The sequence below is a fragment of the Serinus canaria genome, chromosome 2, assembly GCF_022539315.1.
Source record: "Serinus canaria isolate serCan28SL12 chromosome 2, serCan2020, whole genome shotgun sequence".
NCBI classification, from domain to species: domain Eukaryota; kingdom Metazoa; phylum Chordata; class Aves; order Passeriformes; family Fringillidae; genus Serinus; species Serinus canaria.
In genome coordinates, this window is record NC_066315.1 from 87,774,918 (window position 1) to 87,800,018 (window position 25,101).

General features: G+C 40.3%; 1 protein-coding gene across 1 annotated transcript; it reads left to right on the forward strand.

The window, feature by feature from the left end:
- Nucleotides 1-768: 768 nt before the first annotated feature.
- LOC103825952 (sodium-dependent neutral amino acid transporter B(0)AT3) lies at nucleotides 769-24,466 on the forward strand. Its single transcript, XM_009101197.3, has 12 exons — nucleotides 769-925; nucleotides 9,656-9,796; nucleotides 11,387-11,524; nucleotides 12,527-12,708; nucleotides 13,109-13,219; nucleotides 18,028-18,140; nucleotides 18,423-18,551; nucleotides 19,160-19,316; nucleotides 20,576-20,780; nucleotides 22,373-22,532; nucleotides 23,000-23,162; nucleotides 24,254-24,466. Exons 1-12 carry the CDS (start codon nucleotides 769-771, stop codon nucleotides 24,464-24,466), a joined length of 1,869 nt encoding a protein of 622 aa, XP_009099445.3.
- The last annotated feature ends 635 nt before the right edge of the window (nucleotides 24,467-25,101 follow it).

A 25,101-nucleotide genomic window follows, 5' to 3' on the forward strand; every position in this document is an offset into this window, starting at 1 on the left:
GTTTAGTGTGGAGTGAACTGATTTGACATGCACACCAGCAAAACCCTGGTATGACTGAAAGAAAACAGAAAAATATTCTCACATACTTTTACTTGAAGGAATGCATTCAGCTCTTGCATTCATCAGTAACTATTTAATGAATAATAAAAATAGTCACTGGGGGATTCATTGACAGATGGGAAGTGATTAACTTCTAGCAACTATTGTGAAAATTGGCCAAATTCTAATGTCTGAACATACAAGGTCTAATTTTTCTTGGCTTTTTTTTTCTAATTGAATTTTTGTATTTGGAAAAGATGCCTTCATTTATTTACTTCTATTAATAAATTAAGAAAGGAAATGCCATTTTTCCCCCAGATTTTTACAGGTATTTTGCAATTTTAATTAGTCCGCTGCAAAGGTTTCTTTGTAATTATATTCAGTGTCACACTTCTCTGACAGAGTCTGAGAACATAAGGAGAACAGAAAATAAAAACCTGTTTGATACTGAGTTACCCATTAACAACATATTCCCAAGCTGTCTAACTATAGAAGGAGCTGGAAAAAAAGGCAAGAGTGGTAACTCTCTATATAATAATAATTCCTGGTTTTGTCTTTAAACTGCAGCCTTGGCAATGACACTGCCCTTTGCATCAGATAAAAAGAAAGCTCCACCTCTCTTCCAAGATCCTTCTGTCACCCTGCATAAAACCTGTAGGAGAGACAGGTTTTGAAGCATCTTCCCATTTTTAGGGAAAGGGGCTAAGGAGCCACGGATATTTCATTATAATGTCACAAGATTTATCAGCAACACCTGAAGCCCCCAAAGAAGATGGCAGACCCAAGTGGGACAATAAGTTCCAGTATATTTTAAGCTGTATCGGATTTGCCGTTGGCCTGGGGAACGTGTGGCGGTTTCCATACCTGTGTCAGATACACGGAGGCGGTAAGACTGGAAGGGGACTTTGCCAAAATACTGAACTGCAATTCTCATACAACTATACTAACCTCTGATGGGCATGGAAATGGCATAATTTATATCAGTTCTACCCCTTTTTAAAAAAAACACTGATTGTCATTAACATCTTGCATCAGTTAACTAGCTCTTTCCATAGAAATATATTTAATTATAAAATTATATGTTCAGTTAGCAAGACCAGACCGATGCTGGCCTGACTGATGACAGAACAAATCTATGTTGAAGTTTTTATACTGCTACTGAGGTCCTAAAGGAAGCAGGAAAGTGAACCTGCAGTTGGCTACCTTAAGGAGAAATGAGAAGCCCTGGGGAGGCCTGAGAGAACTGGCCCCTAGACAAATGGCCACTGAACTTCCCTTTGGGATGGTGAGTGAGCCATTCCCCACCCGTGCTCTTTGGAGCCACCTCATCATCTGGAATTGTCCCTGCACAAAACTAAATTGTGCTGTCTGTGAGGCTATTTAAAATGCTCAGCTGATGGAGCAGCAACAGGAGCCTGCCAGGTGTCATGGACAGCTGCCTAAGCCTGTGCCTGGGCACCAGTTCCACAAAGAATTGCTCTGGAAGCAGACAATTTGGTAAATATAAATGGATCTGAAAAGAGTACTTGGTAACTCACCGTTCACAGAAGCTTTTGAAATCTGCCACAGTAAGCTGTCTAAAGAAAAGTGAGCAAATTGTTTCAGCTCAGTATTATTTGTTATCTTTCAATTAATTGGAGAAACCAAAAATTCACACCTGGAGAAAATGTCAAGTAACAGAAAATTTTATCACATCCAAGTTTGTTTTACTGAGGTGTCTGTATTGCTGAAGTAAATCTATTTCAATCACTGAAGGAACCAAGAATGGATGTATCCTGTAAAGGAAGGTGTTTCAGAGAGAAGTAGCTGCTTAGGTAGGGACTGTGGTAAGTAGCTCAATGAATGAGCTATAGCAGGTTGTATCAAGAGAAAAAACCTCTGCAGAAGTAAGCAGAACACTAGGAATCAGGCAGAGATATTGCTGCCTATGGTAAGACAACTTCTGAGTCTCTGACATTTTTCTGGAAGTCCACTTTTTAAAGTCAAGTTTAAAAATTCGACAAAATTTTTAAAGACAAAATAGAGAAAAGTCCCAGTAATTATTCAAGGGTTAGAAAACTTCTGTGACACAAACCACTTTAAAATGCAATCTATTTAGGTAATGAAGTTGAAAATTAAAGAATATGTTTATCATAGCCTAGAAACAAGAAAGTGAAAATTATTTTAGTGGCAATTAACTTTTTAAGGCTGAATATGCAACTGCGGAGAGTTACCCAGATAGAGACAAGACAAGAAGCAGTAGGTTAGATTCCTCCCAGAACACTAGATGGCTTCTATTATTCATTTTAAAAATGTGACACCCACTGAAACTCCTGCAGGAAACTACCATCACTGGTGGCTAGAAAGCTAGGAGTACCCACTGGTTCTCTGTGTTTGTCCATGGAAATTACTGGGAAAAAACCTGTCAATTAATGTAATGATACTGGCATTTATGAGACATGATGAACATCTTTAGAGAGACATCCCCACAGCAGATATGGCATGAGACCTGCAAGGAAAATACTATTATGGAGCAGGAGTCATAGGTCAAATCCTCTACGGCATCTCAGGTCATCTTTCTATATTGGAAAGCAAGGGGAAAAGCATTCAGGATTAACAGATAACATAATAAAGCAAACATAATGTGAAGTTTTTATAATGTAGTAAATGATTAACACAAAGTGCTCAGTGGAAAGTTTGAAAATCCCAGGCAGGGCCATAGCAAGATGCAGCTCTTCCACACATTTCATTGCACAGAGCAGCTTCTGGAGCCACCAGCTGCAAGAGGCTGCACAAAATTTGTGCAAAGTCGGGATTAAGATGAAATATTGTTCTACTGGCCATAAAAAGGCTCTCACACTTCTCTATGAAGCATCAATTGTTGCTTCTCCATGGCCAGCTGTGGCCAGTGGTGTTTCAGATCCCAGCCTCACTTCAGAAGATAGCAACGCTCATCTGCTCCTGAGGTTTGATCTCTCCCCTCCATTCTCCCTTCCAGGCTCCCCTGCATTCCTGTCCTCACTGCCCCAAGAGAAGCATGACTGCAAGGAGGTCACCTGTCTTATGGACATAGCAGTGCTCAAAAAGTCTGCTTGCTTGTGCATCCAGCTCCAGAACTCTGCTATTTCCCACAGGAACTTCTAGGGACAAAAAAAGACAAGGGGTACAGCAGGTTTGAAGACAGTAAAAATAGGGAAATGCTGCAGGGGCAAGGGCTGAGTTGCTCCTTTGCTCCCTGAGTAGTAATGCTGCCAGTGAGAAACCAGCTTAAAATAGCCACCAGACTCAGTAATGGCAAACAGCCACTTTGCAACACCACTAACAGTGGCACAAGAGAGTGGTGAATTAAGGTCAATGTATGGAAAGGCAGACAGTGTTTGGTCATTACTGGTCCCTTCAACAAAGAGCTCAAAGAGCTCAATAGCAGGATGGACTCTGTAACAGAATTCTGTGAGGTTTGTGAATAATTTATCATAGAAAGCTGGCACTGGAAAAGTTGAGTGAATTATGATGATCACTGATAAAACAGAGCTCTTGCATTTGCATCTGTGTGTAAGGTAGCTGCATTTTTCTTCTGTTAATTTAAAGCAGTGACGTGGTTTGGGTTTGCATTTTCGAAAGCAAGCAACTCAGGTGCAAAAGCCCAACAGATTTTCAGGGTACTGGAGCATAAATCCTGCATGTGTGCATGTGAAGATGTGCACATGGGAGACACCAGCAGCACTGTGTTTAACTGGGAGCCTTGAGAGGTGCCACGGCTTTCTGCATGCAGCCATAACCACAAGCATGGAGAAACCAGGTATGGATATGGCATAGACATGCTTAAAGGCTGGATGGCTTCTGGGGTAGTTTTACAGGTGGTTCAGGTGATATCCTTGTTTCTGCATCTTTTCAAAAACAAGAGATGAAAACAGGTGCCTGTATATTTGTCTCATGTCAGCTGTTCCCATCAGACCTCTGGCCCTGATTCATTGCACATTAGTGTTACTCAGTAACTCGGATCTAATATAATATCAGTTCTGCTGACATTTATCACTGCTGCTGTTACTGATTGTTTGGGTTTATTGCCTGAGTAAAGTTAGCTATTTACTTTTCATGACTAATGGGTATGAAGGTTGTTTGCCACAGTTGGTAGAGACAAACACAAACGTTCCCAGGCAACTGGGATTGAAAAGAATTCTTTAAATAGCCCAGTACAGAGTTTGTCACTTAAAACTGAGACACTAACAAGTCATACATCTATATGTGTACACAGGGAGCTATCTGAGTATACTTAAAGAAACCAACTCAGTTCTAACTAGAACTGACTGCAGTGGTTTACTTTGGATTATAGCTAGTGTATATATACATATACATATATATATATATGTCATATATATGCATGCTTGCTTAACCCATGGGTATTAAAAATGTGTATAGTGCCTGAGCCTATAAAATTACTGAAAAATACCTGTAATATAAAATACAGTTTCTTTCTTGGAAAAGAAATACACATAAACACTACTGTAGGTAGCAGCAGCCATCTAAACTCCACTCTGCTACACACTATAGTCATGCTACAAAGGCAGAACTGTTTACTTCTGGGACAACCATTTACAGACTTAAACCCGTGACCTACTTGACCTTTTGCTCAAATTTGAACTACAACGTGCTATGAAATGCCTGGTTCACTGTGTCCTCAAAAGGAAAACAAAACCTAAGAGGAACAAAGATACTGTTAAGAAAAAAAAAATGCAAAACCCAAAACCAACCCAAACAAACACAGTATGCTGGGAAGAGCAGAACTATTCACTGTCTGACAGAAAAATTGGATTACAGCTAGCAACAAACTTTGTTTTCCTGTTTAATGCCATATCCTGCTTAAACCCTTGGTGAAAAGCTGCGACATGTGGAGTCAATCCTTCCATAATTTGTTATATTTGATTGCCCTTTACATCTCAGGTTGGTGCATGCTTGTATTTGAAAGCTTCCTTCCTGTATCCTTCACATTTCACAGGGGAGATTGCCAAGTTTATTTTATGAGTTATCTGGGGGTGTTACCCTTCTTCATTCGAAATGGCCATTGTCCCTTTGGTTTTCTGGACATGGCCTTGGCTCCCTCACTGCAGCTCAAGGAGATATAATCATTTATGTGGGAAATTCAGCCCTGCCAAGTTTCAGTCAGTAAGGTGTGTCATGTGGCCTGCAAGGCAATATCAGAGCCATCATAAGTGTGCTGCACAAATACAATGCTTAGAGTAGCTCAATCATTTTCATCTGGATTGAGGCCTGTGAGAAGGCATAAAAGAGGTCACGGAGTGCAATTTTCTACAGAGAGGGCTGAGTGTGATTGAGCTGCTTTTTTTCCTCTCTGATGTCTTGACATAATTCCTTGCTGTGTTGACTATACCACACTGCTTAGCCACTGAACTGCCATGGAGAGAATGGGACAGGTCTGGAAATCCCTTTTCAATAGCTAGTATCTTTTTCTCTGTATCTGAACAAGCAGTTCCCACTATTGCATAAAAGTGCATAAATTATCTCAGCTATCTTGCCATTAAGTTCTCAGTCTTTTGGAAAAGTGCACCGATTCCCATTCCTCCTATGTACCAACAGAACTGATGAAGTGGATCTCCGAATGCTTGCTGCATTTTATCACATTGAGATGTGCTTTCTGAATTTTTCAGACTCTACAGATGCATTTCCTTCAAAACTACTATTTTGCCATTTTCCAAGTCATTTCAGTCTTTATTATAGTTCTTTTTTCTACTCCCAAATCTCTATCTGAAAGAAAAGTACTATTCATGCTCTGGTACTTCAAATGCTGTTGTGTCTTTGAATCATCATTTCAAATCACTTGCTTTTCTTCTGCTAGCTGATTCACAGGCACTGGTAAGATGCAAGACTGAATCATGGATCAGTCCTTCCTGATTTTTGATCAGTTTTTCTCCACTATTTAGAAAGTCTTAGTACCCCAATATCAGGCACACCTACTGGGTCTTTTTCTCTGCTTCTCACTGAGGCACATTGATTTCTGCAGGTCTTAGTACACGCAGATTAGGAGGTTGCCCAGCTGATACTTCAAACTGCTTTACATTTCCACTAGCCCAGTCTGTTGGTCTCTCTTTCCAAGTGACAAACCCAATTTGGTTGGTTCACTCTGCTTTGCTGGCTGTTGAAAGCCATCTTTAGACTGTGCTCCTCTGGAGCTTCCTGTCTCTCTGTCCCATTGAGCACTGGCAGTTCTCCCCCCCAGACTGTCACCTGCAGGTGATATATCAAAGGTTGTGTCCTTCAAGTGTCATTTTGCTGGATATGGTCAGGCAGTTGCTGTCCTGACCTGACTTGCCCGTGCAGGTCAATTGTGTTTAAAAACCCTCTGTGTATCTCAAGTGCACATGCTCCTTCCTTTCCTACTGCTGTGGCTGTGGAGCTGCCTCCACACCAATATTCTTCAGCAATCTTGTTACACACTGGTGCACCTTGACACTTGGGACTCTCTTGTAAATGACACCAGCTCACCAGTAGTGCAGTAGTTGCAGTCTTTGATAGCCTGATTTGAAAAAGCTTTTGTAGCCTTCTGTGTTTTCTCACCTGCATGGGGATTGTTCCATGGTGTTGTGATATCCTTGTGCAGGATTTCTTCCAAAATAACTTTTGACTCTTGCAAGTTTTGAAGAGTTTTGGAGTTTTTTCCCCTCAACCTTCTTTGAGTGCCACATGTTTCTACTTGAAGGATCGATGTTTTATGAATCTTCAGTGTCTTTCTGACAGAAGGAATGTTGTAAACTAAAATTTTCCTGAGTCACACCCCAGGGATGCAACTAAATCATGCTTTGGCAATACGTTTTATTTTTATGGGACTTTATCCAGGCTTTTAAAGCATTTAAAAATCCTTCACCACTATAATTTCCTTTTTCACTTTTCGAGAGGAAAAAAAACCCTAATTTTTTTTTTCTTTTTGTTTTTGGTAAAATGTACAGATACAAGATAATTTGTTGCTTGTGCTTTATGACTTTTTTCTGTTATAGTTTCCCTTTCCCATGCCCCATGGAATCCAAATCTACAGAGTTCTGCTATGCCTGGGCTTAACATCACATGGGTTCTCCTGAGGTTTTGCTGTGCTTATGTTTGAATGCCCTGGTTTGTGGTACCTGCCATGTACTAGGTTCTCTGCTTTTTGGATTTTCTGCTTGCTTTCTCCATACTTAGATTTCTCGTGGCATTTTTTAAAATAGGTACTTATTTTTTGCCTTCTGGCATATCCTCCTCTATCTATTAATCAGCACCCTCAACTATACAGTGCTAGAGGGTTCCTACTCACTATTCTGAATCTGGTAGCTTACTGTTAATGTTTCTCCATGTTTTTCTATAGGTGGGGGATTTTTTTTGTGGAAAAGAGTAAGCTTCAAATGCTTCACCAGACTGTCTGTTCTTTTTCTCTTTTCTTTTGACTAAAAATGTTGTAATGCAAAGGAATGAATAACTAAAAACTTACTTTACAAGCCATTTACTTGGATTAGGTTTTAGAAAGAGTAGATTCATAAACTATTTCTTGTTAACCCATTCCTTTGCCATATTTTCATATTTGCAGATAGCAGATTATTTTATATAATTCTCATGGAAAATCAGTAATTTTTTTCCAAGTGTGACATTATGTTTTGCCATGCTGTAAATATGCCTGAAGATACACACAAGCCAGCACAAAGTAAACATGCTTTTATCAGCAGAATGTCTAAACACACCCTGCTGCCAGTGGTTCAGCTAGCAAACAGAAAAGGGGAGAGAGATAACAGTTTGCACTAATTATTACTCAGTTATTTCCCAGGAGATATGATATGGAAGATAGGCTGGTCTCTTATGGAGTGCTCTGCTAGCGAGGGCTCAGCAGGGATTGCAGCATGGATTGCAGCTGCTGCCCAGATCTGGTGAATAGCCAGGCAGATGGATGAAGAAGTAGAGCACTCCATACTGCAGTGCTCTGGTCACTTGCCTCAATAGTCTTCTCTTCTCAGGAGACAGTCCAAGGCATCAGACTGTCAGAAGGACTGGGCTGGCACCTCCAGATGTGCTGAGGAGAGGAATACTGCAGCAGCTTTGAAACTGACCACAGGACTGAGCATGGCAAGAGGTTACTGGGTTCTTCTTGAAGGGACCTCAAACTGAGGATTTAACATACTGGGAATTAACTGCAAGGTTTGTTTTTCAAATCTGCTTCCCAGTTAAAAGCATTTCAAGAATAGAGATCTTAAGGTGAGACATATATTTCCAAGTTTGGCAGTTTATGAACAGTTCTTTGCTGAGAAGAGCTTTGTGATTCTTGTTTCCACGCATAACTTGATAAAAGGCTAAACCATCCAACAACGCACCTTCTCTGGGTGCTGTGTGTATTTATTGCAGCACATAACAAGAGGTAGCAAAGTTATTGCAATACAACACTAGCTCAAGTGCAGATTTTATCTGCCCAGCCTTTCTAAATAGGCAGTGATTGCAGAACCCAGGCGCCGTTCCAGGTGGAGACCAGAAATCCTTGTGCATTCCCTCACCTCTCTCTCAGGGCCGAAGATGGAGCATAAAGAAAGTTTCCTGAGCTGGAAGAGCAGAGCTGAGCAGACCAAGATAAGAAGTCTGGATAAACTATATAACAAGGCACAGGTTTATTGACAAAGCTATGAGGAACAGAGAATCTGTTCATAATTGTAGGAGGATGGGGAGGTAGCTGAGGCAGGATTTCTGTCTTTGTCTCCCTGGAGACTTTGTGGTCACAGTGGTTGTTGGTCATGGCAACAAACTTCAATCTATTCCACCATTTCAATTTAACTGGACATTTGGGCAGGTGGTACAAACATACTGATGAAACTTCTGGTCTCATGAAAATCAGCATCTGTGCAAAAGAAGGGAGACCCAAATGTGTGTCCCTTCTGGGGGAAGGTGGGGGAAGCGAGGCACTGCACACAGTTTAGCAGGAATCAGCCAGGCTGTTGGTAGGACTGGTCCCTGCCCACAGGCAACCAACAGGACACACTGCTTCTGTCCCAAGGGAGATGTTGCGAGGAAAACAGAAAAGATGTGAAGGACTGGGAAGAAATGAAGTTTCATGGCTCACATGTGTCAGAGAACAGCTTCAGCCTTGCTTTCAGTATTTCATTAGCTAGAGGCTCTGTGGTCTGAGCTGAGCTTCATACAATAAAATAACCTGGTCTCTTGGGGGTATACAGCACATAATCCTGCTTTTCCAGAGGAGGATGAAGGAGCACAGGCCTGAGAGCCTTAAGAAATGAAACGAAGCAATGCACTGAAGGGAAAACAGATGGAATAGGGGACAGGCAAACCCTTGTGCTTTATGAGGAGGAGGACAAAAGAAGATTCTTTAAAGAAAGGGAAATGGACGAAACAGTGAGGTTACTTATAATGGGCTGTAGCAATGCCTGAGGGAAGTGTCCTGCAGCACTAAGCATCCCAGTCCATCCTCCTCCATCTTCACTACCAAAATTACCAGCAACAGATATTACTTGTCAGTGTCCCTAGCAATGATCCCTCTCTCAACACATCCTACAAGGACTTTGTTAGGCTCATAAAGCAGATTAATTATAAAACAATAATTTCAGTGAGATGCAGAAAAATCATGTGGCTTAATCACACTAAAATGTCTTTTCAGGGGCTTTCCTGATACCATACTTCATCGCTCTTCTCTTTGAAGGAATCCCACTGCTACACCTTGAGCTGGCCCTTGGGCAGTGCCTGAGGAAAGGCAGCATTGGAGCCTGGAACACCATCTCTCCTTACCTTGGAGGCGTTGGTACGTCCCTTCAGTCCCAGCTCAAGGAAGTGCAGACAGCTCCCACCCAGCACTCACTTCCTACAGACCTGTGCCTGATGTGTTTTAGGATATAAAAAGAAATGAGTGTTAGGATTAAGAAGGAATCTTTTGTTATGAGGGTGGTGAGATATTTAGGGATGGTTTCCCTAGAAACATTCAAGGCCATGTTGGATGGGGTTCTGAGCAATCTGGTCTAGTTGAAATCTCCCCCATCCATGGCAGGGGGGCATCACTAAATGATCTTTAATGTCCCTTCCAACCCAAACCCTTCTGTGATTCTGTAATTGTGTATTGTTCTTACCAGGTGTTACTCTAGGCACATTTTAGGATCATTTGAAGAGCCTAAAATGCAAACCCAGTAACCTTTGCTGTGGGAAGCATAATGAATATGGGCTCTGCTCCTCAACACTGCCCCATACCAACCATACCCTGGTGCTCAACAAGAGCTGCCTGCCCACAGTGCTTCTTTCTCCTCCCTCAAGCCCCTCAAGGACCCAGTCTTCTCTGTCCATGAATAGCAGACTTCAGGAAGGACAGAAAGACAGGAAATCAAGGATCCTGATACCTCCTAATGAGTCCAAAGCACATTGGAAGGCTTCCCTCCACAAGAGGGTGGGGTTAACTGAAAAGACTTTATCAACACAGCTGGACATGAGGGACAATCCACATGGCATAGTGCATCAGATGATGTGCAGTCCTCTACTGCCAGGTCATTTCTACTTATTTAAATAGATGAAAAAACACATCTGATGCCCCGTGTCCACCATTGTTAGGCTGCAAAAAGTGATCCAGAATAGCCACCAGGAGGAGGTTAAGGCATTGACTCTACTGGGTATTTGAGATAACACCCTTGTGCCTGCAGGGCAAGGGGAAACTGCTGCATGCTTCAGCCAGCTCTCCTGGATCACGACCTGCTTTAAGCAGGTGCCAGAAATGGGCTTGGCACTGAGGGCCCTGCCTGTGGGCCTGTGTGGGAGGAGAAGGGGAGGGTAAGAGGAGTCATCTAAGGTCCGGAGGGCAACAAGAAAGAAATACCAAGCTGCAGGTGGTGCTTCCTGCATCTCCTACAATCAGGCATGTTCATACTCCCTTGCAAAAATGCAAGCAAGCAGAAACTGTGGCATTGATATTCTTCCCTCCTCACCACAGGAGTAAAACAGTGTCCAATTTAGGGCACCTGTATATGATCTGGGACAAGAGTGGCCTCATGCAGCTACAGCACACTATAAAACTTTGGTCTCTTTTGCTCTCTGCTATTACAGTTGTCCAGTGTTGTAGAAAACAATGGACTACATACTAGAGTAAAGATTTCAACTCTAACCTTCTATGTAAGTAGAGAGTCTCAGCATTCCTGGAGCAGGGCTGGTGGTCTGGGGGATTGTGCGCCAGTGTTTGGCTACTGAGGACACAAATGGCCATCTTTCATTGGAAAATCTCAGGATGGGTTTGGGGGGATGGAGAAGAAAATCTTGAAAAACAAGGAAATGAGAACTTCCAACAGCTAGTGCAGTGACTGACTGATAACTTTTCCCAAAACTTTTCTGAAGTGAGATTTTGTGCTTTCTGTAGGAGTTGGTTCATGGATGGTGTCAGTTCTGGTGAGCTTATACTACAACACCGTTTTAACTTGGGTGATGTGGTATTTCATAAACTCCTTCCAAGAACCTCTTCCTTGGAGTGTCTGTCCTCTAAATGAAAACAGAACAGGTAAGTACACCTCCATAAGCACTTCTAGCAAAACATCAGACTCTGGGCTAATCAAGAAAACACACTTTATTTTGCCCCAAATTGTGCACAAGTCCTGGTTTGATTTTCTGTTAAAAAGATACAAGAATCATGCTGGCTTTTTCAAATTTATCATCCCCACAGGAACAACAATAGCCAGAAAGTCCATGAGTTCTTTTGCTTGACTTTAAAATGGGAAACAAAACAAAGAACAAGTCCTGTTATCCATTACAAAACCTTTACTAAGACTAAAGAGAGACAGTATACAAAAGCAGAATAAGGAAGAATGCTCTCTGGTTTTTAAAACTATTTTTCAGCTTCTGTCATTTCTCAGAGCATGAGAGAGAACAACTTCCAGACACAACAAGAAATACCACCTGAGTAAAAGGCTAAGAAAAAAGACAAAACATAGTGGAATTAAACTTTCTTTTGAAGGCCTTAGGACTGCTCTAGAGAAGGAAGACAAATAGACATCACAGGTTGTGGTATACAACACATTCCCAGTTCCCTTTTCTTCAGGCACAGAACTTGGCTGGGGAATGCCCACTCCCCTGCATGCAGATGCCTGAAGTTCCTGTTCACAGAAGTTCTGGAAATTTAAACAAAAGAGGTCAATGCCTGGGTCTTCCCCCACCACAGGGCCATGACATAGCCAGGGGAGTCTGGACTATGATATATTCTCAGGTGCCTGAAGTTTGTTATGGCTCCACCAACTTGTAGCTATACAGCTAAAAAATGTTGTAGTTTTCACTACCATTAATTTAGATTTTACCTTGCACTGAGTACAACACTGCCTTTCAACAGGAAGTTATCCCCTGTACAAAATGCTGGTGGTGTTCTGGTGAAGGTCTCTTCTAAGTCTCACAGTCTCAGCCTGCTGTGAGAGTTTGTCTTGCTGCACATTACAGAAAGTGCAAAAGTCCATCTCTGAATTAGATTTTGCAGCCCACAATTTATTCTAACACTTGCCACTTTTCTTTTCAGGGTTTAATGAAGAATGTTATGAAAGCACTGCAGTAAACTATTTTTGGTACAGGAAAACTTTGAACATAACACCTGATATTGCTGAGAGTGGCACGTTCCAGTGGTGGCTCATTTTGTGCTTAGCAGCTTGCTGGGCAATTGTCTATCTCTGCACCATCCGAGGAATTGAAACTACAGGGAAGGTATGGAAAGGATAGAGAACTGATCATCCTGCAGTTTGAAATCCTGCCCTCCAGACACTGAGTTTTTACCACAAGGGAAACCCCATTTTACCCCATTTACCATTCTGGCACCATTCAGTATGCTCCCTGTCCAACAAATTGAGAACAGCAGTACAAGTGGCTTAAAATGATGCTTCTCTCTTTTTCCATTACAAACACTTCTGCCTTACCAGCCTTCCCTCACACAGTTTTAAGAGCCATTTTATTGCAAATATATTCAGCAAAAGTACACCCTGTTTATTTGAAAGATGGCCATATTCATCTGTAGCTGTCTGATCTAATATTATTGTTGCAATAATTTAAATAGGATTGACTGAATTTACGGCCAGTAACTCTCTGTCTTTTGACCTCCTTACTTTAGGCAATTTATGTCACAGCAATATTTCCATATCTGGTCCTGACTATATTCCTAATTCAAGGACTCACTCTACCAGGAGCCACTGAAGGTCTGATTTACCTCTTCACCCCTAATGTAAGTATTAGTATTAGTTTTCCTTTTACTCCTCCTCAGATTTCATACCATTTTCCAACAAATCCTGGTTTAGATGTCTATCTAAGAGCTCAGCTAAGCTCTTTCTTCTGAGATGAAGTGACTTAATTATTTTAATATATTTTCACAAGAAAATAAGCAGCAAAGAATTTAACAATTCAGTAGTAAGCCTGTAAGAAAATACTAGAAAATTGAGTTTAAGAATGTTATGGGTGCCTCAGTCTTTAATGTGTAAGTGAAACTGATGTACTTCACAAGTACATGAGAAAGATGGGATTTCCCTGCCACTGCTACAGAATTTACACAGCTTTAATCTTTTAAGAATTCACACAGAGAACAACTGAGGATTTACACTGTAAAGTGATTTTTTTTTTGAATGTTCAAAGTAATTTTCCCCTGCCCCTGTTTCTTCATAGCCCATTTCTCCCCTCCCCCATATCTTTTCCTAAAAGACAGAACTGCTGGAGAACAGCATCTCTCCCATTTTTCTTAACTTCTCATATGGACAGGAGTTCCAGATCCTTCCACATGCTGGCCATTTCAGAAGCACCTTTCCTACACTGTCCTTGGTAGCATTCCCAAATGCAAAGTCAAACTGTCGCACTAAGTGGTTGCTATCCACTAAAGGCTCCTCACAACTCTGCCTTCACGGCTAAAAAGCCCCATAAAGTGGTGGGTGTAGAGGAAAAGCAGCAGTCACTGACACACTCTCGAGCATCTGCTGCCTCCACAGGCACAGCTGTGCTTCAAACACAGGAGAACTGGATTTTTCCTTTCCTTTTCTACAACAAGAACACAGATATTAAAGAAAACATAAGCCAAGAAGCTCAGAGATACTTTACATGCCAGGCTGGAAAGGAACAAGAACAAGAGAAAGCTCAGATGAGACACTGTTTTATCCCTCTTTCTATAAGCCCAGTGGAACAGACACCCATCTAAATGCTCTCAGAGCTCAAGGACAAGCTTGGTTTTTACAGATCAGGATATTCACTTACATTTTTGCAGGGCCAGACAGGACTATGTCTTAGGGAAGAAAGCAGCTTTGACAACACAAACAAAACACGCCTCAGCCTGTCATCAGTTGGTCTCAGCCAGGCTGTCAGGTTCCTCTGGAACAGCTCAGGCATTTTTGGAATTTAGTTTGCAATGATCCTGAACTGAATGCAGGAAACTAGATTTGTGTGTACTCACAAAGCCTGGAGGTATTGCAGTGCTGAGGAGGAGCAGATCATCGTCAAAGAGCTGGATGGATTTGTACACTGGCAACAGAAGGGAGAATGAAAACCCACCTGCAGAGAGCCTGCAGCTGATGGTTAGCTGGTTTGAGGAAGCAGATCCCAGGGACATCCTTGAAAAGTCATCTGAAGATGGTTTTAGTGATGTTCTTATCTACAAATGTGGAAAAGCTGATGTAACAGGCTGGTAAGTGATACCTGCTATCGGTGTTGCCATTGCACAGAAAGTCAGATGGCTTTGTTAAACTAACCTACCAATTGCTACACAGGGTTGTGGCACTTCAAGGACTTCAAAAGCACAGTAAGCACACAGCTTCAACATTGCCCTTCTCTCTTTGTCCCCTTACTCCACAACTGCAGCACCAGTACTGCCTTTGCTGTTAGGCTATTCCCACCCTCCCTGTGAGCAAACACTGGTTTTTCTTTTACACCTCTCCACAGGGGATGTCCCAAAGTGAGATGTACAGGAGGGCTGTTAGACAGAGATTTACTTGGCCTACCCAGACCCCATCAGTTTACAAAACTGTAAAGCATATTTCTCAAATGCGTGCTTCTTTTCCTGTCTTTTTGCACAAAAAGTTTTAGCAAACTCAAGTAAGAATTAAATCACCTACCGTCTATTTCAGCTTGCTTTTAAAATACATAAAATCAACCTTATTGACATTCTTCCCTGACTGGAGGCAATATTTTCCACCTTCTTTACAACTCTGCAGTGCAGCAGAAATTGTAGTTTCTCCATAAAAGCTGCTACATCCATTATCTCATTACTGTGACACCTCATTGTGGTTTGTGAAAGTCTGTGAAAGTAACACCTAGCACAAAAAGTCCCAACTTACACAGTTTCAACATCATAACCACCTAACTGAATTTGTTTTATTCAATTTTAATTTTTTTTAAGTTTATTCATTTCCCAAGTTTGTATTTTAGCTCGTTACTACGTACCACAAATAATAAAAGCATGCATGTGGATTCTAATTATAAGAGGCTGTGTTTTTATTTTCATGCAAAAATATGTAATCAGCTTTTGTCATCTGACACACTTTCCACCTTAAATTTCAGAATAAATAATGAATACTTCTTTTCATTGACTTTCAGACATAGAGAAGTCTGATGATTCACACACCTTCTCAAAATTCTTGGTTACTTGGAAAATGAAGCTGCCAAGAAAACAAAAAAGTATCCTGAAGTGACATCTGAGTGGAAAGCAGAAGTTGTACAACGATGAAGCCACACAGGAGCTGGAACAGACTTTTGGAAAGGTTTTTGGAAAGTAGATAACCAGAGGCAGCAGAAACAAAGAAACAAGATTCCATCATGCATCAGCAACACTCTGCATGGTTCAGTTTCTGGGTACACCTGTGTAACCTGAGGAATACAAACATCTCTTTCTCCAGTCTCTTTCACATTTGAAAGAACTTCAGAGATTGTAAATATTTGGAGGTTCTCTGGCAATGAACATTTCCAAGAATTCCAAAAACTTGGTTGGGCAACTGTTGCCTGTGCCCAGAACTCAGCAGCTATTTAACAAAAAAAAAAAACCAAACAAAAAAAGCAGCACAGGCCCCCATCCTCTAGACACAAAACCATTACATGTTTTTACAGCAAAATTACACATCACAGGGACCCCAGTAATTTTTAATTCTGTTTCTGTCTGGCCTTCATATATTCAAGAATCCAAACATCTTACCAGTCTTGAGGGAGCAATTATATTTCCTTTCTTCCTTACTCCACTGTTCGTTGATTAACACTGATTGTATATCTTCATCAACATGTTTCTGGAATCAGCACATTTTTTCTTCTGAACATATGTTTATAAAACCTGTGTGCCATATAAACATAAAATAACACTTTCAACAATTTGCTGAAGACCAGATAATGACACTGTCATTGCATACTTGCCTGCCCGTTATCTTTTCGAGTTTGGGGCTTAGTTAGTATCTTTTGGAGTCAATAAATGCACTGCACCTAGTACCAGTCTAAACAATCTCCAGACTCATTTGCCAAAGATTCAGTGAGAAAGCCAGACTTTCAAGAGTCGCACCTGTCAGCATCAACTGACTTGGCAACACTTAATCAAAGCATGAAGGCCACAGAGCCATGTGAGTGCCAAGTTTCTGCACTGCAACAGCACCTGCACAAGGTCCTGCCAGTGAGCACTCTGGCCTTTAAAGGCTTGACTTTGATCTTTTAAAATAAACCTCTAGAAGGGTTTGCCTTTGCTCTATCACTTCAGCCAGCAATGGCTCCATGAATCTGCTTGCTATGTTGTGTTGTACAAGAGGTGACACGGTTCTGCTGTGTTCTCCACTGGCCACCCCATGGAGAGAGCACCTGCAGTAACGGCATTGCCTGAATCCATCCACACTGAGGTGGACCCATTGTTACTGCTCTTCAAGCACAGGCCAGCTTCAGAGAAACCCAAAATGCTGTGAAGGGTCTTTTGGCACACTTACCTCTCACTCCTACATATGTTCCCAGTCATGGACTTGGATCACTAGCACAGGCACACAGACACAAAACACACAAATTGTCTTGCATGACTGGGATGCAGATTTGATTCAGACTGTTGCAAAACAAAGTGAAATAGTCTACAGCATTACTTTTGAACTATCTGTCTTTTAAAACATTCCCAGCAAAACATTCTTCTATTCCCTGTTCTTGATAATGGATCAGACAGCAATTCACATGGTAGGGTATAAAACACCACTTTGTAGTTTCTGCAGGAAAGTGATATTCATTGATCACACTTACATTCTGTGCATTACTCATATCTTATATCTTATCTCTTATCTTATATCTTATATCTTTCTTTTACATAGATTTCAATGTCAAGATTCCTTAGTCCAGTTATTTAAAACTGCTCAATGTTCTCTGTAATCCACCAATCATTGCTTTTTAATTTACCTTCCTGTAACATACAGCCCTTACAACAAAATTCAAATTTCATTGTCCATTTCTCCTTTTTTCTTGTATTACCTGTGCTGACCTTCTATCTTTATTGCTGTTTTCACAGCACTTTGAATAGCAGATGCTGCTCTTAATAACTGTTTTCTCTGTTTTCTTCTTGCCTGCTTGTGCTTTTAGTCACTGCGATGAAATTATTTTTCAGGCAAATATGGACACCTATGGAATCACCTTCTGTCTTAAAACAGTGAAGGTTTAGTATCTGTTTATATAGTTTTAGGAAGACAATATTCTTTAACTGCAGGTTAAGTATGTGAATTAAAAAAAAAAGATAGTAATTGAGGAAAAATGTATTTTCCCTATTCTGTTCCTAGTGCCTATCACTTAGAACCACATTTTTATCATCAGACAGATGAAGTGTACAATAAAGAAGATACTATAAAAGTTGCACACATTTAAATAGCCTCCATTATACTCCTAAAAACATCTGTTTTAGTGACCTGTTTAGTACCTATTCCGATTTTCATAGTATTTAGATGGCAACTCAGCTCAAAATTTCAGAAGTGAAGTAACAGATGGGACACCAGAACTGCAAGAGAAAAATAAATTTTAATTTAAGCCTAATGCATACATTTCTTCCAATTATTTCAGCTGAACACTTTGAAAAATCCCCGTGTATGGCTTGATGCAGCCACACAGATTTTCTTCTCTCTCTCTTTGGCTTTTGGAGGGCTTATTGCATTTGCAAGCTACAATCCAACAAAGTGAGTAGAACTACAACCTTTATTAGCTGGCTGAATTCTTGCTGTATTTTGTGCACTTTCTTTAAATTTTTAAAATGTTTTCCTTAATTCTTCTAAAGGATCTTTAGAAGAGGATCTGTCTTTCTGAAAGACCCACCAGATTTTCTAACAGAAGGGGGAAGGGGAGGAGGGAGGGAGGGAGGAAGGAAATTTTTTTAAAAAAAAGTTTGCACAAATAACTGCATCACAGATAAGAAAACCTGCCTTTTTTAATAATTTCACTTGTTTGAATGCTATCTCTAGAAATGACTGTGAAAAGGATGCTGTGACAGTAGCACTTGTGAACAGCATGACATCCCTCTACGCTTCCATCCCAGTCTTTTCTGTTTTGGGGTTTAAAGCAAAAACAGCCTACTGGGACTGCTTGGACAGGTAAGAAAGCTGTGTTCCCAAAGTGATACTGTGGTTTCAGTGCCTAAACAGATAATGTGATAACGTGTTATTTGAAAGACATGTATTTAGAGAATTTATTTTCATTAGAAAAGAAGACCATCTTTGGAGAAGTTTAATGTAAAAATAGAAAGTACTATGGGACTGAGTTAAGGATGATAATTTGTAAGAATAAAGACAAATTGCAGAACAACCCATTTCAAGTAGTGCATCAAAGTTTGCACCTTACTCTCAGGCTAGCATTACAAGTAGTAAAAATCTCCTCCTTCCTCTATTTCACTAGAAATTTATTTCACTAATTTATTAAACACAAGTAGTAGAACTAGTCTGGAGACCTGATAAAACAAAAATGTTTTAGAGACTGAATCTGCATAAAGTACTCAGAGTTTCTGTTTGAGACAACATTAAATAGTCTGAGTACTTTCTACTGTTTTATATAAAAGCTGTCAATATTTTCCTTTATATTGTAAATAGCAGCACATAAAGTAAACACAACTTTGGAGTAACATCTGAATACACAGCAGAACATTTCCAGCCACATCACCTGCAAACTTTTAAACGAAGTTTAAATATGTTGGCTTCTCTGGCAGGAACATTATCAATATCATCAACGAATTTGATCTTCCAGAAGAAAGCATCATGCGACAGAACTATACATCCTGGATTAGTTTTTTGAATTCATCATATCCAGAAAAAATTGCTGGACTCAAACTGAAAAGATGTGAACTTCAAGAATTTCTTGATCAGGTACCATAACTGCTTACAACAGGTAATCCTTAAACAAAGTTATGTAGAAGGATTGGTATCTTCCTTTTTCTTATAAGTACATGTACTCTGTTCTACCTGCAATGATGTATTACACATAAACATGCAAAAAACCAACATTTGGAATAACAATACTGCTGTAGGACCGTCTGAATGTATAGCTGTGTTAAGGCAGACAAAACTACACATCATTACCACAGAACTGATCTTCCAGTGTGCTCCCACCAGAAGTCTACCATGGACACTAAATTCAGTCCTAGCTTGGTTTACAGAAGTAAGCATAACGGGAGAACAAATCTAGATGAAGGATTATGGAAAAAGGATGCTGAATGGGAATTTTCTAAATCTGTATTTAGGGAAGTATCAAAAAATCCATTACAATGTACACTGTTCACCACTGAAGTACATCATGAGCCTCTCCTTATTTTCCAACCTTCCTGTAACATCTCCCCTACCACTAAATACAGATGTTTCTTCTCTGTTTTCTTGTCCTATCTCATTGCACTTGCTCCAGGGATCCTGTCTGGCACAGTCAGTGGGTGCTAATGCACAACAGGCCTAAGATAAAATAATGGTAGAGCAGGCTATTTTACTCACATGATGGAGAAGTCCAAGGACAACATTCCAGCCCTGATACAAGTCAGTTTCTTTTGTCTCACTTCTTCTGATGGCACCCATTTCTGATTTACAGTTTGAAATATTTTACTTCCAAATTATAGCAACATTAGCATTTTTCAATGCTTAGATTTGAATATCCTTCTCCTAGAGAGACTAAATCAAAATAATTTGGTTGAAATTTGCTTTTTCCCTATTAGTCTTTTCTACTTTGGCCACTATAGGGGGTTTTGTGACCAATGACTCACGAATTCTCTTTGTGTAAAGAGTGATAATCATATCCTTATTTACACCTCTTTTTTTCCAGAAGCTACTACATCATAGACTTTTAAAAGGCACATTTAAGATGGTATTAGCAAAACAATTTCTATTACAACTCTCCGGTCTGCTTTACTCAGAACCCATCTTTCTCTACAGGCTAAAATTCTGCTCTATGATTGCCTAAATATCTCTAGAACACTTAAAATTAAACTCCCCAAACCCATTTTCTCAACTGCTGGCTACCAGAGAGGCCACAGGGTGACCAGCAACCTTGACTCCAGAAAAGGACAGCATTGTATTATAATTTCTTTATGCATGAGGAATGACATTGTAATGTGTATTTTATCTGTTTGTGAATGCTGCAGAGTGTCTCAGGAACTGGCTTGGCTTTCATCGTTTTCACTCAAGCTATCATCCTCATGCCAGGCTCCCAAGCCTGGGCCATCCTGTTTTTCATCATGTTGTTCAGCTTGGGCCTTTCTTCGATGTTTGGAAACATTGAGGGTGTCTTCACTCCTCTTCTAGAGCTTCAAATTATACATAAACCAGCACCTAAAGAGCTATTATCTGGTAAGGTATTTGCTTTGTTCAAAGAAGGTGACTTCCTTATAGATGCACAAACTATTAACTGCTTAATTAATATCACAGAGGAATGAATTATTTTTAGTATTAATTTAGCTGAATGTCACAGTGTAAGTAAGGGCAGTGGATTGTGTTTGCAGAAGATAAGCAGAGATGAGGTAGCAGTTATGGCAGAAGCTGTCAGGTGACAATATGATATTGCCTTGGCCAGTCTTTTTTCTTAGTTTGCAAGTTAAGCTGTTCCAGCCTGAGAAAGCTTGTTAAATTGCTATCCCTGGAGTCTAGTCTACTCTGAGCTGTTGCAGTCATCAGGAAGAGCCTTGCCTTCCCTTAAGCCTTTGGCACTGATACAAATCACTTTAAGGCAACCAGTGACATCAGCTTGGTCTGCCATAACCACCTGCACTTGAACTTACCCCTGTAAGAGAGGTCATCTGCACCCATTTCACCCAGATTTATGCTGCTACAGATTCACATTTACTGTGAACATGACAGAGTAGAAAATTACCACTTGAAAATTTAGGAATGAAGGTGCGTGATCCTTTTCTGGAACCAAAACGGGAATCTTTTCAACCAGCCATGGTTATTGAACAAAACCTGCTCCTTCAGAACCAGACTCAATGAGAGTCTGAGAGATCCTACCATGAAATTGGTCCAGAAAAATCTATAGTAGTTGCAATTAACGGATTAATATTTCTGCAATGTGCTCTTTTAAATTCTTATGAGAAATACTACTGCCGTGCCTTTTGTAGAGTCTTCTTGTGGCATCTAAATTGCATTTGTAATCTTACAATTTTTCATGTAAAAACAAATTTGTGCCCAACTTGATGAGTTAACAATATTATTTTTAAATTGATTGTCCAATTGTGAACTTAAAAAAATTATAAAAAAAAAAAAGTCTGGAGACAACATTTTACAGAATTGAAAGAGAGGCCATCTCAGAGTTAGAATCAATTAACACATTAGAAAGACATACAAACTAACTTGTAGCCCATGACTGTGTCCAGCAACACCTTTATTCCCTCCTTTCCTTCCCACTTTTTCTCTCAATACCCCAAATCTAAATCTTGGCTAAAGGGGAACTGGCTGTACAGAAGCGTGCTGAAACCCAAATGATACACGCTGGAACATAAGGAACACACACATTTGTAGCTCTGGGCTCTTTGATGAAATGGGGACAGAAATCCAGGGAGTCCTTACACTTCCAAGGTACCACCTACCTGTGCTTTAAGCCGATGGCTGCATGGAAATGAGGCACCTGAAACTCACTACAGCAGTCAAAAATTAACACTGGGTCACAGCACAGCCCAGGCTGTCTGATGGAAGGAGAATGAACAACTGAAGGATGCTCTGAGTCACATGAATGCATTCATCCTGCAACAGTAGTGCTCTTGGCCAACACATAGGGGAAAATTGAGTTTGGGAGGTGGTATTAGCTCCCCTAAGGAGAAAGCAGCTTGTTGTAATTCCACAGAAAGGGAGAGAATAAAAAATATTAGAACAAGAACAAAGCAATTTAGAACAAAAATAAACCTACCAAGTTCAGTACTCCAATAACAAAGATATCTTTTTTCCTTCAGGTATAATTTGTCTGATTAGCTTCCTCATTGCTCTGTGTTTTACACTGGGTTCAGGGAGTTACTGGATTGACATTTTTGACAGATATGCAGCTTCAGTGCCTCTTCTAATCATCGCTTTCTTCGAAGTGATTGGAGTTGTGTACATCTATAAAATTAAAAGGTATGTCAGAAAGAGATGGATTTTTTTTCTTCTAAGACATAAATGTAGCTTGTAGGTTGTAGTAACTTTGACCCTGACTTGATTTGATTTGGTGCTGGTAACTGAGATTTTCCTAGCATGTTATTTGTTCCCTTGGCAATTTAGTATTTCTATTTTAACTATCTGAATAGTTTACAGAACTGCTGCAATATTGTAATTTATTTAAGTTAAGAAACCTTACACTAGGTGCTCAGGTAATTAAACTGACAATGTAAATTGGTCATTCATCTCTGGTATGGCTCAATAAAGACCTACTTGAATGATATTATTATTTATTCAAGCAAGCAGTGTGTTACTAAAGAATGGTGTGGAATAGAAAAGATTTACAGTGCTGTGCTCTGTGTTTCCAACTTACAGGAAGCTATAAAACAGGGAAACTGTTACCACTCTAGCTCTGACATCATCATAAACATGCCCTCTTTTACAAGGTTCAGTGAAGATGTGGAATGGATGACCGGTCGAAAACTCAATCTCTTCTGGCAGATCACATGGAGGTTTATTAGCCCTCTGCTCCTGCTAATTGTCTTCATGGCCTTTGTTATACTTCAGATGCAGAAGCCGCCAAGCTACACAGCCTGGAACCCTAAATATGTACGTGCTCAAATATTTCTAGAACTTCTAATAAAAGGAAGAATTATCTATTTTCCTCCCTTACCAGATCCTTTAATATAATTTTTATCTACTGCTTACCCATTGAAAATAGCTTGAAGTGATAAGAGTGCTCAGAATGAGAAGGCTCCACTGTGCAAAGAGGTTACACATACTAAAACATGTCTCCTCTTGAGGTGTCCTGCTCATCCTGTGCTCCATATCTCTGTTATGGATGTGTGTAATGCTGAGAAGTGTTGAAGTGAAACATGTCACAGACATTCCATACCCACACGGAGTTCAGAGGTAGAACAAATGCCTGAGCAAAGCTTTAGAGCTGCATAGCAGATGTCAGGGATGAAGGCATTTCTCAGTGAGAGCTACCAGTATCACTGGGGCCCTGGTGGATGTATGAATGTACTTTAGACAGGCAGACAGGGAGGCAGTGGTCTGACGACAGTGTTGGTTAATTCAGCAACAAAGACATGTCCACGCTGAAAACATTTCATCTGGATGTCACTGTCTCACATCAATTGCAGTTTCTTTGACCCCTCTCAAATACACCCTTGTGTGGGGGTTTGAAGATTGATTCTGTTCCTAAACTATATGACATTTACACAGCAGCAGTGTCTCCCCCAAATGCCATCAAGTATCTATCATCCCAAATAAAACTCATAGCCACAGACTTGTAGAAATTGCTCTGTCATCATTCCCTCAAAATCTCTGATATACAACTCCCCTATTTGACAAAGAACACACTCAGTAATTGCTGAAACCAGTTAAGCTTTGAGTACAACAAGAATGAACATAGTTTAACCAAGAGAGGGTGAAGATTTGATAAGAGTTGGGCAATCCCCATATCCCTAGGATTATGTCACAATTCCAGCTATACATCTTTGAAAGTGTAAAACATTTACAGCGTCTCTAGACCCACAAGAAGGGTTTGCAGAGGACACAGCTACTGACTGCTACTGTAGACAGAGTAAAACTTGCTATGCTTACTAAAACAGTGTAGGAAAATAAAAATAGAAATCATAGCAAAATCTAAGTGTAGCTATGAATTATTTCTTTTGCTTGCTTTCTTATCTCCACAGGAAGGCTTCCCCATGAAAGAGGAGAAAGTTTATCCACCCTGGGTACAGGCCATTTGTGTGCTGTTGGCTGCCCTGCCTGGCATGTGCGTACCTCTGGTAGCGCTCTTCCACCTGGTCAAACAAAGGCACAGGAGCCAGGAGCCAAGCTTTGTACTACCAGAAGTCTCCTCCTGTCAGGGGGCTAACAGCAGCTTTTCTCATCCAAAAGAATAAACATGCATAGTACCTGTCTGCAAGCAAAAAGAAGACAGCCTTTGTTACACATTATTAGCTGTCATTTAGTATCATCCAATCAACCTGGTATACACAGTTCATATGCTTACAGCAATCTGTAAACAATGCTGTCGTGTTTCTGTTAATTTCAACCAATTTCACAGCTTCATGTATCTCTCCAGCCAGAATCTGAACTTGGAAAGCCTGTTAAGTATTGTTGCTGGCTTCTGTCTTTCTTCCCTTTTAAAACATGGGTCTGTTACCAAGGATCAGCAACATAAATTGGAACACAAGCACGTACAGTTTCATTGACTGCCCTGCCCCCCTGCTCCAGGAGATGCAGAATAGGAGCTCTCTAAAAATAAGGACTGCTTTTTACCAGCACACTCTAATCTTTGTAAATCCCTATACACACTTAAACTGCAGTCATTTTGTGATTATTTAATATTCCCAAGCATTGCAAGGAGCAAAGATAAAGCATCAGAAGATAAAAAGAATGTTAAGTAAATCTGAGCAATTAATTCTGCACAAATATGCTAGCAGATTCCAGAATTTATTGTAGTAGAAATACTGTAAAAAAAAAAGTCCCCATTTTTTTCCCCCTTTATTTCTCACACTAAACACAACAGCTGAAC

Bases quoted from the DNA above. Each gene is read 5' to 3' on its own strand.
- LOC103825952 (XM_009101197.3), top strand. From the start codon at position 769: ATGTCACAAGATTTATCAGCAACACCTGAAGCCCCCAAAGAAGATGGC. The intron at 11,525-12,526 runs GTAAGTACACCT...TTTTCTTTTCAG, and splicing joins TCTAAATGAAAACAGAACAG to GGTTTAATGAAGAATGTTAT. The intron at 18,141-18,422 runs GTGAGTAGAACT...TGCTATCTCTAG, and splicing joins GCAAGCTACAATCCAACAAA to AAATGACTGTGAAAAGGATG.